At 39.5% G+C, this 13,655-nt stretch overlaps 2 protein-coding genes across 6 annotated transcripts; one reads left to right on the plus strand and one right to left on the minus strand.

The window, feature by feature from the left end:
- Positions 1-3,454: 3,454 nt before the first annotated feature.
- LOC308397741 (uncharacterized protein) lies at positions 3,455-8,461 on the minus strand. Of its 3 annotated transcripts, XR_013971840.1 has the most exons (5): positions 7,561-7,679; positions 6,273-6,389; positions 5,487-5,557; positions 5,010-5,351; positions 3,458-4,759 (listed from the first exon to the last, which is right to left on the minus strand). XR_013971840.1 is itself a non-coding variant. In XM_080883828.1 (4 exons), exons 2-4 carry the CDS (start codon positions 6,307-6,309, stop codon positions 4,668-4,670), a joined length of 471 nt encoding a protein of 156 aa, XP_080739954.1. In that variant the 5' UTR covers positions 6,310-6,389; positions 8,325-8,461; the 3' UTR covers positions 3,455-4,667. The 3 variants fall into 3 exon arrangements, 2 of the variants coding, with proteins under 2 accessions (XP_080739954.1, XP_080739953.1); XM_080883828.1 differs by lacking the exons at positions 5,487-5,557; positions 7,561-7,679 and adding an exon at positions 8,325-8,461 and having other exon boundaries at positions 3,455-4,759; XM_080883827.1 differs by lacking the exon at positions 5,487-5,557 and having other exon boundaries at positions 3,455-4,759; positions 7,561-7,658.
- Positions 8,462-9,571: 1,110 nt separating this feature from the next.
- On the plus strand, positions 9,572-13,484 carry LOC308397736 (uncharacterized protein). 3 transcript variants are annotated; one of them, XM_080883820.1, is made up of 12 exons: positions 9,572-9,710; positions 9,985-10,059; positions 10,168-10,263; positions 10,729-10,832; positions 10,947-11,209; positions 11,314-11,511; positions 11,600-11,686; positions 11,845-11,943; positions 12,160-12,314; positions 12,436-12,564; positions 12,792-12,968; positions 13,347-13,484. In XM_080883820.1, exons 4-12 carry the CDS (start codon positions 10,804-10,806, stop codon positions 13,413-13,415), a joined length of 1,206 nt encoding a protein of 401 aa, XP_080739946.1. In that variant the 5' UTR covers positions 9,572-9,710; positions 9,985-10,059; positions 10,168-10,263; positions 10,729-10,803; the 3' UTR covers positions 13,416-13,484. The 3 variants fall into 3 exon arrangements, with proteins under 3 accessions (XP_080739946.1, XP_080739947.1, XP_080739945.1); XM_080883819.1 differs by lacking the exon at positions 9,572-9,710 and having other exon boundaries at positions 9,935-10,059; positions 10,168-10,406; XM_080883821.1 differs by lacking the exons at positions 9,985-10,059; positions 10,168-10,263 and having other exon boundaries at positions 9,589-9,710.
- The last annotated feature ends 171 nt before the right edge of the window (positions 13,485-13,655 follow it).

Here is a 13,655-nt window from a genome sequence, read left to right on the forward strand (position 1 = left end):
ACAGGGGCAATGTTGCAGTGACACCAAACTCATCATGCAGCTTTAACCTGTAACGTGCAGTTTACCTGCATAAAATGGCAAGAAATTGGTTTCACATGCTATGTGAAAGAAAACTAAGCTTTTAAGAAAACCGACTCATAGCACTAATAGTAATAAAGATGAGCAGGATTATTTGCTACTTATGCAACAGTCAGCAAGCTAGTTGATGACATTTTAGAAATCAATTCTTAGTTAATGACATCGTCTTCCATCTTCTCAGTTATAATTATAGAAGATGTGTCTCTGCATGACATAAGATGGAGTGTAAGGAGCTCCTCCAAGAGGATCCAAACACAGGACAAACACCTCAAACCAACTGTCAAGCATGCTGGTTCAAGGATGGTGATGTGAGCTCGTCCTGCAGCCACAAGAGATGGGCACCTTGCAGTCGATGAACTCCTCTGTATGCCAAAGTTTTCTAGAGTCCAAAGTGAGGCTGTCTTTCTGACAGCTAAAGCTTCTCCTAAATTACACCATGCAACATGATAATGACCCCAAGCACCGCAGCAAATCTATAGCATGGTAGTCCAGTCCTTAACCTGACTGAAATGCTGTGTTTAAAGGAATGCTTGCAAATGTCAATTAATATAAGCAGCTGAAGTTATTGCTGCTAACTGCTGGTTCTGTAAACTAATCATAGAATGATTGCGATATTGAACTAAAACAAATGCCTGAATCCTAAATTGTGGATCACTCATTGTGGTAATCAAATCACTAAATGTGATTCAGAATTTTTTCTTTTGTATATATTATTTTACATCCAGCGGTTAATAAGAGAGTAGATATTTTGATTATAGTTAGCAAAAATTCAGACTAAAGTCTGGATTTAGATACATCAAAGCCTCTTATTCATTCTGTGCCTGGCGCTTGCATTTCTGTACCGTCACATACGCTAATCCCAGTTTCTCAATGATTGCCTGACACTGTTCTGGTGAAGTGATGAAAAACTCAGAGGCAGGTTTCACCCATAGCAGAGGATCTGTGTTGAATCAGCAACTTGCAAAACTAAATCAAAACATGGACTATTGATTTAAAACAGAAATTGCAACAAAGTTCAACATTTACTTCATTTACGCAATTAAATCACCTGAGCAGCTTTACTCATGAAATTATAACAGTAAGCTGAATTTATATGCAGTGAGATTTACTGATCAATTACCAAAGGAAAGATTTATGCCTGTAAAGAATGGCAAATGGCCGCCCTGTTACAATGCCATAAAAAAAGATTGTCATGAAAAGTAGGTGGCATCTGATCTACTGTAACCTGTTGAGCAAAGCTGTCTTTCCAGCCCCACTCTCTGATTTTTCTTTTCTTAAAAAAAATCAAACAAAAAAAACATATGTTTTCAAAGTTATTTGGTTACAAATGTATTTTGGAAATATTGAGCAGTGCGAAAACCTGCACTGATCTGACCTAATTTCTTCCTCATCCTGATTCCTGACCTGGCTAAGGTGGTTCTGGCATCTGACAAGGATTCCTTCTGGGCGTCTCCCTGGTGAGGTGTACTGGCCGTGTACCACCGGGAGGAGGCCCTCGATCAGACCCAGGACCTGAAGGAGTTACCATGGATAAGCTGGAGAGGGAGGTCTGAAGTTTTCTGCTTAGACTGCTGTCCCCGCGACCCGGTCGCAGATAAATGAAATGGGTAGAGCAAGTTTAGTTTGTAAAGCATGCAATTGTTTCCATGCAGGAAATCTATAGCAAAAAGAAGAGATGAGCCCTTCGTCACAGATGGTGTGGTCACCTGCAGGTTCAAGGTCATTGCATCTCCAACCCACATCGATAGCCACTGTACTTGAGGGAAGTTTGGACAATGTTAAACACTTTCTTCAGGCAATTGTATTTGGATCACCTAAATCAGGGGTCCCCAACTCCAAGCCTCGAGGGCCAGTGTCCTGCAGTTTTTAAATGTGTCCTTGATTGAACACAGCTAATTCGAATGGCTAAATTACCTCCTCAACATGTTTTGCAGTTCTCCAGAGGCCTGGTAATGAACTAATCATTTGATTCAGGTGTGTAGACCCAGAGTGAGATCTAAAACCTGCAGGACACTGGCCCTCGAGGCCTGGAGTTGGGGACCCCTGACCTAAATTCATGACAGTAATTCAAGCAGTAATGCCTAGACGGACAAACAAACCATCCTTAACCTCCTTGGACCTGACGTCCACATATGTGGACATCACATTTTGGGTTATTTAGACCAAAAAACTCAACACCATCTTACCAGATAACACCAGCTACAATATTGGTAATATGTGTGTTGTTCAGCAGAACATTGTCCAGTATGTTGGCTGATATACTTTATTTACCTTTGAAAATAAAAGTTGATCTGATTTTAATGAATTACAAGGAGTGTTTTTAATTATTATCTTTGAAATAAACATACAGTGCTTATATTAACTGCTGAATTAGAAAAAATAATGTGCTCTTAAAAACACTCATCTATTTAAAGACTACACAAGCTGTGTTAATTATAGTTATACCATAATCCTTTGTGTCAGCATGTGATGTTAAATATACATAAACAGTATGTGTTATCAAATGAAAGTGCAAAACTCTTTGTTAGGAATCTCTACCTCTGATAACAAGTTTCATGCTTTTTCTAACTGAAAAATGAACTGAACTATGCATGAAACCACAATTCCTAAAACATGGATAACAGAAACATGAAACTCAAATAATAATCATCACAAGCACAACAAGAGAACAAGAAAACAATCCATGATGCAAAATTAATCCAAAACATAATAAACTCAAAATACTGGGTCCAACGGACACAGAACCGTGACAGCTACATAGTACTTCAGTTAGAGTCATTGACCTTTTTTTTTTTTTTTAAACAATGTCCATATCTACTCCACTGATTAAAAAGGAGCATAGCCTCGAATGAATAGCCAATTATATGCCCCTTGTCCAACATTTAATGGTTCAATTCATTGCCATTTTTTCCCCATTCGCAGTTTTTTATATAAATTTTATAAATTAATGTGCACAGTTTGTGTTGTTAGTGTCTTTGTTAATTATCCCGTTTGTCTTTTAACCCTAACATGAAGCACTTTAGTCTTTCAATCAGTTTTTGTTTTCTCAATCTTATAGAATATTTCTTACACTTAAACACAAAACTTTAGGCTGCTTTGGGGATGAAGAGCCATACAGAGAGGAATTAGGCTAGTAACAAATGTGCAAAAATGACCCATACAACTCATGTGCAGTGATTTTTGTGTAACTATTATTAAAAATTGACACATCACCAACTAATTAAACATGAATGACTCAAACAGATTTTACACAGATGTGATGACTAACTGCTAAAAGGTTTTCTGTGGATACAAATGTCTACAAATATTTGTGACATTCTTTTCTTTCACCTACAGATTGGTAAAAAATGTGTGCACGGGTTACCAGACACACACAGGTTACATTATATTTGTGTGCAGTTTTAACATTATATAGTATATTGTTATTAAAAATTATCTAATTTAGTAGCCATAGCCACTACCTTAACAAAACAGACAGGTAAAGTGGCTATCAGGTAATTGCTAATGAGCAGCCAGGTTAACATTTATGTTAACTCTTCAATATTTCAACACTATTAAAACAGGAGCTTTACTCACTGCTGAAACCTCACTGTTTAGCTGCTAGTGAGGGGCGGGGCTGTGTGCCTGTCTGTGGTGATGTGTCAGTTGAAGGAGGCGCTGTTGGTCTTTTTAGTATCAATTATTATCTACTGACTTTTCTTTCTTTTAAAAATCCTCTTTTAAGACTCTGACTGTGCAAGCTTTGTTCAAGTGCTGTTGGAAAACTTGGACATCTGAGCTTTCCTGTGCATTTATGCATAGTGAACTGGTACTTATACAGAACCTTCCTATATTCAAGTTGAGCATTAAATAGCTTTCTACTACAAGTCATTATTCTACCAGTCACACACATTTCTGCAGTGCTCTAATCTGAGCATTTTTATCTGTTCACACACACTCACACTATAGCCTATAAAGGCAAATTAATGTTTTGGATAAGTTAAAGTAACAAGTTGTTCTTGTCAAGAGAATACAGCCAGTCCAAAATGTAGTGCACAGACCACAGAAGACAATTTCTGTTGGGGGAAAACTCTGTAAAAAACCCAGGAGAAATAAAGACACAATGAGACAAAGTTACTTTCTTTATCAAACGTGTACACGGGTGAGCTGCTAAGAACAACTCACACCATGCACAGTGGCTTGGTAATTTTTATAGGCACAGAGCACAGAGACAGTGAGAACAGGATAACAAATAATAAACAGATAAAATAAAACAACTCCATATATGGTGCTAGTCTCGTCAGCAGAGAGCTAGGGAAGATAAAACAATCTAAAACAATGTGTCCCAGAAACAAGATGTCTTTGCTGGGAAAGTCTAAAAAGATAATTCTAAACTAATCTAACCATAGGCAAAGGGCAGACAAAAGGCATCTTTGTACATTTAAAAGAAGGTAAAGAAACATAGAATCATTTTTTCCTGTAACACTTTCTGTCTACAGAGTGTAAATAGAAATGGTTGAATGAAGAAATCAAACAGTAGTTTCTCTGATAATCAAAGCAACAATCAACCAAAAGCTTCAGATAACTCATACTGACTGCAGTAAACAGAGTTACTTTGGAAGAAGAGAAAGTGGAGTGGCGGAGTCTTCATTGTTTTCTGTGCCAATGTGGAACAAACCTCTGATGGTTTTCAGCCATCCCTCTGCAGAGGAGAAACACAACAGTGAGTCAGATCACAGAGTCCTGGTAAATGCATGAAGTCACATGACTCCGATTAAGGTGACTGCTCTGTTTATTTTCTGTCAAAGTATACATCAGTTCTTGTGTTTTTATCACACTAACAGCATTTTCATGTGAGGTCACTAACCTTCACAGAAATATAACTGTCAATATTACTAATGGACATGAATGTGTTCAGCAGGAGCTTTTAGGTCAAATTCTCTTATACTGACCATGAACCAAGAGCACCACCACTTGCTGCTCCAGGGTCTTTCCCTCATTGTCGCAGACGGTGCAGATGTAAACACCTCCATCTTCACAGCTAATATTTCTCAGAGTCAGACTGGCATTTCCTGAAGTCCGTGGGTCTTTCTTCATCTCTGTGTGGCGTCGGAACGATTTGTTGTTTTTATGATGCTGTGTCCGACCCTGCTCATATACGATTGCCTTGACTTCTTTATCTTGGATACGTTTCCACTCCACTATGATGTCCTCTCTCTTACATTTTTTGGATTCAAAGGGCAGCAGGACACTTTCTGCACCCTCTGTCACGTCCACTGCTTTGAGCTGGCAAACTGAGAGAGCAGAGAAGAACATCAACTGTAGCAAACAGCAGCAGTAAATCACTTTTTTTTTTTAAAAAAAAAAAACGTCTTTCTATAATGTGGATAACAGCAGGCTGTGTGGCTTAGTGGAGATCACATAATCACCTATTGCACGGAAGACTGGGAGGGGATAGAGATCTGTGGGAAGACTGTTTCAGGAAAGGCGTGCCAAAAATCTGTTAATCAGATATGTAAAAAAAAAACAAAAACGAAAGAACCATAACCAATGTGTTAATTCATCCTATCATATATTCAGGTTTTATGTGTGAAGATAAAAGTATAGGATACATATAATGCCTGACTGGTGCTGGATTTATTGATATCTGACAGAAAATGTCTGTCTTCTCCATTCAAGGTTAAAGACGTCTTTTTTTTTTTTAGTTTGAAATTTATTTTTTTTCCCACTTCATTCTACATGTCTTTGACCTCTTGTAGGAGATTTTTATCAGTATAGCATTCCTCCATGAATATGTTTGCTTCTTATCAAGGGCAGCTTTTGTTCTTTTGAAGGCAACTGCACGGACAACATTCATAACTTGAGAAACAACATCAGTGAGGAACTGAAGGCTGAGCTTTTGGGTATAAATTAGTCTTCTTCCTTTAGGGGTCTCAAAATGGATCATCTGCCTCTTACAGCAAACACCACATCTATAGCACTCTCTCTTGGCATGAAGTCCTACTGCTGCTCACTGATCAACACTCTTCTTCTTAGCCTAGCATCAACAACTATTTCCCATATCTTCATAGTATCGCTCTGTAGTTACTGAAGCTCTGCACATTTCCATTGTTCCTGAAAGTCAGTACCAGTACGTGTCATCAGATTTTAAACTGAAACTCTCAACATCCCCACAGGAGCTGGCCAGGTCTGCAACACACAAACACACACACTACCTGCAGTTTTCTTCATCCTTTTATATACAAGGCTCATGAAGACAGCAACAGCAGCAGCCAAGAGAACCAGGGGAATCAGGACAGCTGGGACAACTTTGACCCAGACTGGAGAAGGTCCTGTAAAAAACACAAGCAACCTGAACATCACCCACAGTAGTTTCACTTGTTCCAGCAGTATTTTAGATTTCTGAAATTTTAAATAATGATTTTTCAGATTCGATAGGGAAATGTGGCATCCTGCAGGATTCCACTTTGGGACCTATTTTGTTTTGTTGTTTTGACTGCCAGCAAGAAAAAGGACTGGCATGTTTTTGTCTAAACTTCTAGCTTACTTATCAGACATGTATATTGTCTGTTTGTAAATTATATCGATGAACACTGATTTGTAAATTATTATAATGCATTAAATGATCAAGATTAAATGTTCTGCTACTCTGTTCTTTTTGTAAGGCTACTGTTTTGTTTTTTGCTTTTTATCACGCTTACCTCTTTTATTCAGAGGTAAGCATGATACGCGAGTGTCTGGTTTGAGACTTATTGCACCATGTATAAGCTATCTGAGACGAATGAGAATCCCTCCAAGAATCGACTAAGTTGAATCTTTGTGCAAACAGTCTTATGAATGAGTTAGAGTCTGAACTTCTAGAAGGCCATCTGTCTAAATAGCTGTTAAACACTGTATTAAAGTCTCCACCAAAAATAATAAAAGAATTGGGATATTTAGATAGGCAGCACGATGGCACGGTGGTTAGCACTGTTGCCGCACAGCAAGAAGGTCCTGAGTTCAATTCCACGATCAGGCCGGGGTCTTTCTGTGTGGAGTTTGCATGTTCTCCCCGTGTTTGCGTGGGTTCCCTCCGGGTACTCCGGCTTCCTCCCACCGTCCAAAGACATGCAGCTTGTGGGGATAGGTTAATTGGAAAATCCAAATTGCCACTAGGTGTGAATGTGCGAGTGAATGTGAATGGTTGTCTGTCCCTGTGTGTTGGCCCTGCGACAGACTGGCGACCTGTCCAGGGTGTACCCCGCCTCTCGCCCTATGACAGCTGGGATAGGCTCCAGCGCCCCCCGCGACCCTGAAAAGGATAAGCGGAAGCGAATGGATGGATGGATGGATATTTAGATAACCAGCGCAGTAGGCGCTCCTCCAACCTATCAAAATATAGTTTATTCTCCCTCTGACAGTTAAAACCATACACATTGACTAAAACATAGATAGAGTGTGCAGCCTCAACTATTAGAAAAATGTAATGACCATCTTTATCTATGTCAGAATTCAAGATTTTACCATTAAATCTTCCTTTAAGTATGCAGACACCAGCAGCATGCTCTGTACCATGGGACATCCACAGATCATCTCCCCATTGCGATCTCCAAAATGTTTTTTCTTGTTCTGTTGAGTGAGACTCTTGTATAAAACAGAAATCTGAATTGAACTGCTTGCAAAACAAAAAAATAGCCTTACGTTTAACATTGTTTCTTAAACCTCTTGCATTTAAAGAAATAACAGACAAAGACATAATGATAGTAACAAAAATTAAAAGTGACAAATAAGAAAAAGCTTAGACCAAGTAAATGAAGAACAGTTGAATTGGGAACCTGGTCACTTAAGAGAGTCCTATATAAGATGAGAACTGCAACCCCTGAGTAAGGAAATTGTGAACTTGAATAATAATAGGAATACAATAGCCTAAAACAATAAAACCAATGTGGTAAAAAATAAATAAATAAAATAAATAAATGCTTCACATATGAGCATTGAAAGGGAGCTTAATAGAAATTTTCTTGCTCCATTTAAATAACTAATTATTCAAAAAAAGAATAAAAAAAAACAAACAAACAAAATAAAATAAAAAGAAGCTTATCCAGCTTGCTCATAACATTTTCAGCAAAAATATTGCAGCCAAACTGAAGACCAATAAACTTATAACAAATAAACTGCATCAGTTTAACTCTGATCGATTTATCAGTCCAACAACAAAAACAAACAAAAAAAGAACGGCAGTGAAACCAAGTTAATCTTAAGATACTTCAGTTTTCACCTCAAAATACCTTGGATCAAGTTATAGGGGTGGAAAAATCTCTTTTCCCTCCACGAATGCACGACCTCCTACGAAGAACGCCAGCTTGTTTTCTTTGCGCGCAGCTTCCACAGACGGCCAGAGTCTGTTTCTTCGGGCGCGGTCGTCAGGAGACAGATCCTCAGCCAGCTTTAGGTTGTTACCTTTCAGGTAGGTGGACTTCTTAGCAGCGCGCCAGACAGCATCGCGGTAGATCCTGGATGTAAACTGAATGATGATTCCCCTGGGTTGGTCGTTGTTGGACTTCTTGGGACCGATGCGGTGGACGGTGTCAACGACGTCGGGGAATTTATCTTGCATCTCCGGCAGGACTGATCTACAGACTTTGAGTACCTCCTGCCGCACGTCCTGCTTGTCCCTCTCGGTCAGACCGTAGAGCTTCAGATTCCAACGGCGTGAATAGCTCTACAGGTGAGAGATGCGCTTTTCCTGTGCTTCAGCGATTGCTTTATATTTTTCGAGCTGTGCCTCAACACTGACAACTCTGCTCTTCATATCATTTAACTCAGCACAGACAGCATCAAATGACTCCTTAACAGCTGTGATATGTTCAGTGTTCTCTTGGACAGCTTTTTTCATCTCGGAGATGGCTATGGAGTTGTCACTCACCATTTTTTCAAGAGTATCCGACCTCGAGTTAATCAACATGGTAAGTGATGAGAGCTGGGAGAGAACCGTAGATGTCTCCGTATCCGCAATTTTTCTTAGCTTACCAGCGGGAGAGGCGCATGGAGTGATAGGGAGAGGGGGAAACTCTTCTTCCATCCGTGAATACTGAAGCGGTTCGGAAACTGCCTCCAAATAGTCGTGCATGGAGTCGATGAGAGTATTTTTAGTGTCGGCGGGCATCTCAGTGGCGAGAGAAGACTGAGCAGCTTGGCTAACATTAGCAAGCTTGCTAACGGAGCCGCTGTTAGCATGCAACTTCTTAGAATCGGTCTTTCTCGGTTTGCTCATTTTGGTTCACAAATAGATACCAAAATGAGAAGTAAAGGATGACTATTGCGTAGGCGTAAATAAAGTCTCTGTTCACTGTGTGTAATATATATTTTAAAAAGGCCAGGTTCGCAGAGCTCAGCGATACGTGACTGCTCAGAGCGCCATCTTGGGGGTCTCTCCATCACTGGGTGTCGTAAAAGGGGCTACACATCGATAGTAGAAACATTGATCGGCAACCCTCTGATAGGTCGGCGAAAATGTCGAAGGAGAGCGCTCGGTATTTTTCGGCAGCAGAGCAAGAACTCTTGAGTGAGGGATTTCAGGAGTTTCAGAGTTTATTTAAAACGCAAGGGAACACTGCAAAGGCTGCAAAAGCAAGGAGAGAGGGCTGGCAGAAAGTTGCTGACAAATTAAACACGTAAGTAATTTAATAATAACAATAATAATGGAGTGGATTTATATAGCGCTTTCCAAGGCACCCAAAGCGCATGACAATGCCACTATTCAGTCACTCTCACATTCACACACTGGTGGAGGCAGCTACGGTTGTAGCCACAGCTGCCCTGGGGCAGACTGACAGAAGCCAGGCTGCCATATCGCGCCATCGGCCCCTCTGGCCAACACCAGTAGGCGGTAGGGTAGCCTTGTATTTATCCTGTGCGCTCTCTTCTGTTTACATGATCATATGTCAGACACAGTGCCAGCTAAAGCAGTCAAATTTGACCTAGCAGCAGCTGGACTTGGAGAGAAACGGATTTCATTCCAAGGTGATGCTACATGTCATTTGTTAATATTTCAAGATTCAGTTTAACTACATTTTTACTCTTATATGTACCATTTTTGTAGTAATGTACAGCAAGTAATGTGTTTTACAGGAAGGGATGATGACCCAGAAGTGGTCAAGGCAATGATTGAGGATACCTTCCCTCAGCTGAAAGACACAGGAGGGTTTGAACTGCTGAGAATCTCGGGTACAACACGAAGCCGTAACCTGTGCACAATCCCAAGCCCAGACACTGGATATACAGTGCGATATCTCCGCAGTCCGTTGAGTGGAATTGGACAAGCTTTGATCTATATAAGGCCACTGCAGAAAAGTATTGATTTGGAAGACATGAGTAATGACTAGGGTCACAATATGTTATTTGCATGTATTAATAAACTAGTTCAAATGGCTAGCTAAGCTCAACTATGTGTCAAATCACTTTAGCTGTCAGCTGGTTAGAAACATGACTGCATATGAGTAATAATGGTTCTGAATGTGTATGTAAGCAATTGTTAGAAAAGGTTTAGAAGGAGATATGTCATTTTGTGTTTACAATTTGTTTCTGCTTCTCATGTTGGCAAATGCGATTGCAGAACTGTCAAAATATTTTTTATCACAGTATGCACCAAATGTATATTAAATATATTTTTTATCTCCATATTCTCTGTAGAGCCTGACAACCCTCCAGCAACAAGGACCCCCCACAAAATGCCTGAATTGTGACATTAACATTCCTTTAAATAAAATGAAAAACCACATCACTAAATGCACAAGGTAAGGAACATCTTTGATTTTCTATATATTTTAGTATATAGTGTGGAAACTAAGTAAGTCCACTTTATATATATTGGTGATGGATGCTGAAATCTCTGCCAATCCCTCTCACAGTTCATTGAGTGGTGCTGAACCTCAGTCTGTTACTGAAAGTCAGGCTAGGCAGACTCGTAGTACAACAGCAAGGTCAGAGGTCCCATCCTGTAGCAACAGTGATGCCTGGAATCTGTCCTGCGGGGTAGAGGAACCAGATAGTATCATCTTGGAATCCACCATAACCTCAGCAAGAGCAGAGCAATCATCAAGTGATATGGTGGTAGTGCAGGAAGATGCATCTCATCAAGATGAGGAAAAGTCACTTCTAGGGGAAAAACCAGGTAGTGACAGGAATTAAGTTAGGAAGATACCAGACAAATGGCAAAAAATACATATATTTTATTTCTTTTGATTCATGTGATCCATACAAATGTGTACCTTTCAGAGTGGAAATGTGAACAAGATGCAACCAGAGCAGCCTGGCTCTACAAGTCCGAGTTACTTTCAAAGTATGAGACCAGAAAGGCAGTAGTCCTGCAAATGGACTTGCGGGAAAGTATTGTGGATCAACAGAGATCACTTATCTCCCTCTACAAAGCTCCAAAGGTAGAGTGGGCGGGCCCTGTCAGCTGCAAACTGGAAGGTATTTTTTCTGTATTGTGAAAACATTAGAAATCCAGTGACTGACTAATCCGAAACTTCACAAGTTCTTTTCTTCTTCTTCCTTTTAGGGGATGTTGCTGTTGGAGAAGGGGTGAAGAGATTCTTCTTCTCAAAGGCAGTTTCTCTAGTACAGTCTGGTTTGCATTTGAATTTTGGTATGTATGAAACTAGACTGGGCACATGTATAGTGGATTAAATAAGAGAATATTTCATCATGTAAAGAAAATGTATTTGTTATGTAAATGAGTTAATTGTGTTAAAATTACTGCCTGGATTTCTCATACTCACCATAACCTAGCTGTACTCTTTTCAGGGAACACAGATCTTACAAGACTGTTTGACGGTGAGCCAAAACACTTGACTCCGTCCACTTCTCAGACCTTGCTTGAGAGTGACATGTTTTTGGTGGCAGGTAAGAAAGTTATGTACAGAAATAAGAGGAATAGTAATTTAAAATAATACATGTGCAGCACTAAAGGAAAAAGCATTACTTGTGTTACATTATCCTAACTGTAACCGTAAAGATGAAAACTAGATTGAATACAGTTACAAAACTGTTTGTCTTTACCCCCATGCAATGTTAGGCTAAGTGAATTTATTATGTTTTATTTTTATTATTTATTATTAGGAAGAATAATGGGACATTCATTCATTCATGGTGGACCGTGTGTGTCTGGTATAAGTCCTGCAATCATCCATGTCCTTTTTGGTGGCTCACCTGAAACAGCTACAGTTCAGATTGAGGATTGCCCTGATATTGATATCCGCAGCACTATTCAGCTGGTTTGCATTTTTGTACCATTATTTTAAAGAATTACTATTTCACTAAATATTAAATTTAGAGACAAGATTGAATAGCCATCAGTACCTACTACTGACTAATTTTTTTCCCCCTCTGTCCTAGCTTGATGGCACTGCTGAATTAACAGAACTGGAACGAAGAAATGTTCTCGAGCTAGCCCTGGCTTGGGACCTGCCAGGTGTCACACAAACCAATAGAAAGTGGCTGTATGAACGTCTGCTATTCCACGCTGTGAGTACGGACTTACTCTCCCCAATAAATGTAAATTTTAAATAGAAAAGCAAATCAAACCTTTGGATGTGAATAAGTACATTTTTCATATACATTAAAAAAATCTCTTTGGAGGCCATTTGAAATGCTTTATCAGTACAGTGGATGTTCTTTAAGTATTTAACATTTAAAGTGTGTTTTACTTTACGGACTCACACTTCAGTTTTGGTTTGGTCTCACTGTTGTAGGTCATAACACGAACAAGCCGTCAAGTCAAGCAGCTGAGGAAAGGGCTTAAGCGCTTATGGCCGCTTCTGACAGCAAGATCAGACATGCCACAGAAGATGAAGATGAGGAGGAAGAGGAATGCTCTCTTGAGGATAAATGCAGAGTGGCAGGCTACCTTCGGTCCTTCATTGAAAATGGTAAGTCTGCTGCGATAGGTATTTTGCTATTGGTTTTCTCTGATTATACTTTGGTAAATTACATACAGTCCAGTGATCTCGGGTCATTAACAAAGTACACTATAGTATAATTTTGTTTTCTTATTTGCTCCATACTGCCTCCATGCAATACATAAAAAACAGAGTGGTGGCATTATCAGTTGCATTATAATTGTATGCAACTACTTTTAGCTTTGTTACCATAAAAATATCTATGACAGCTACAACAGCAATTTGAGTGGGGCAAAAATGTCTTGTGCTCTTTATGTAATTGTTCATCTTTTAAGGTATTTCTCCATAAAAGACTCAAAATAATGAATATAGGATGTCATTATAGCTCAAAACAATGTTCCATTGCAGCGTCTTGTGCACAACGAAAAGCCCTCATCAAGTTTTGGACAGGATGGGAAGTCTTGCCGAGAGAAATGACTGTGGAAGTGGTCAACAGCAGTCTTCCACCTGTTTTGAAGTACTACGTCTTCCTGCACACTACTGTACCTATGAGTCATTTCTAATGGACATTCAGGTGTGTCTCAACTCTACTGACTCAGGTTTTAGTCTGATTTAGGATTGATTCCATAACCACATGGTAAGATTAGACCATTTTTCTTTCTTGCATCACTTTACTGTATTCAGTGTTCAAAGAAACGGACAATCTAGTGAGTTCTA

This window comes from Rhamphochromis sp. 'chilingali' (genome assembly GCF_963969265.1).
Source record: "Rhamphochromis sp. 'chilingali' genome assembly, chromosome: 5".
Lineage (NCBI taxonomy): Eukaryota > Metazoa > Chordata > Actinopteri > Cichliformes > Cichlidae > Rhamphochromis > Rhamphochromis sp. 'chilingali'.

Bases quoted from the DNA above. Each gene is read 5' to 3' on its own strand.
- LOC308397741 (XM_080883827.1), bottom strand. From the start codon at position 7,618: ATGTCCCATGGTACAGAGCATGCTGCTGGTGTCTGCATACTTAAAGGA. The intron at 5,352-6,272 runs GTAGTGTGTGTG...CTGCTCTCTCAG, and splicing joins AAGGATGAAGAAAACTGCAG to TTTGCCAGCTCAAAGCAGTG. The intron at 4,760-5,009 runs GTCAGTATAAGA...TCTCCTCTGCAG, and splicing joins GGTGGTGCTCTTGGTTCATG to AGGGATGGCTGAAAACCATC.
- LOC308397736 (XM_080883819.1), top strand. From the start codon at position 9,978: ATGTCAGACACAGTGCCAGCTAAAGCAGTCAAATTTGACCTAGCAGCA. The intron at 10,833-10,946 runs GTAAGGAACATC...TCCCTCTCACAG, and splicing joins CACATCACTAAATGCACAAG to TTCATTGAGTGGTGCTGAAC. The intron at 11,687-11,844 runs GTATGTATGAAA...TACTCTTTTCAG, and splicing joins TGGTTTGCATTTGAATTTTG to GGAACACAGATCTTACAAGA.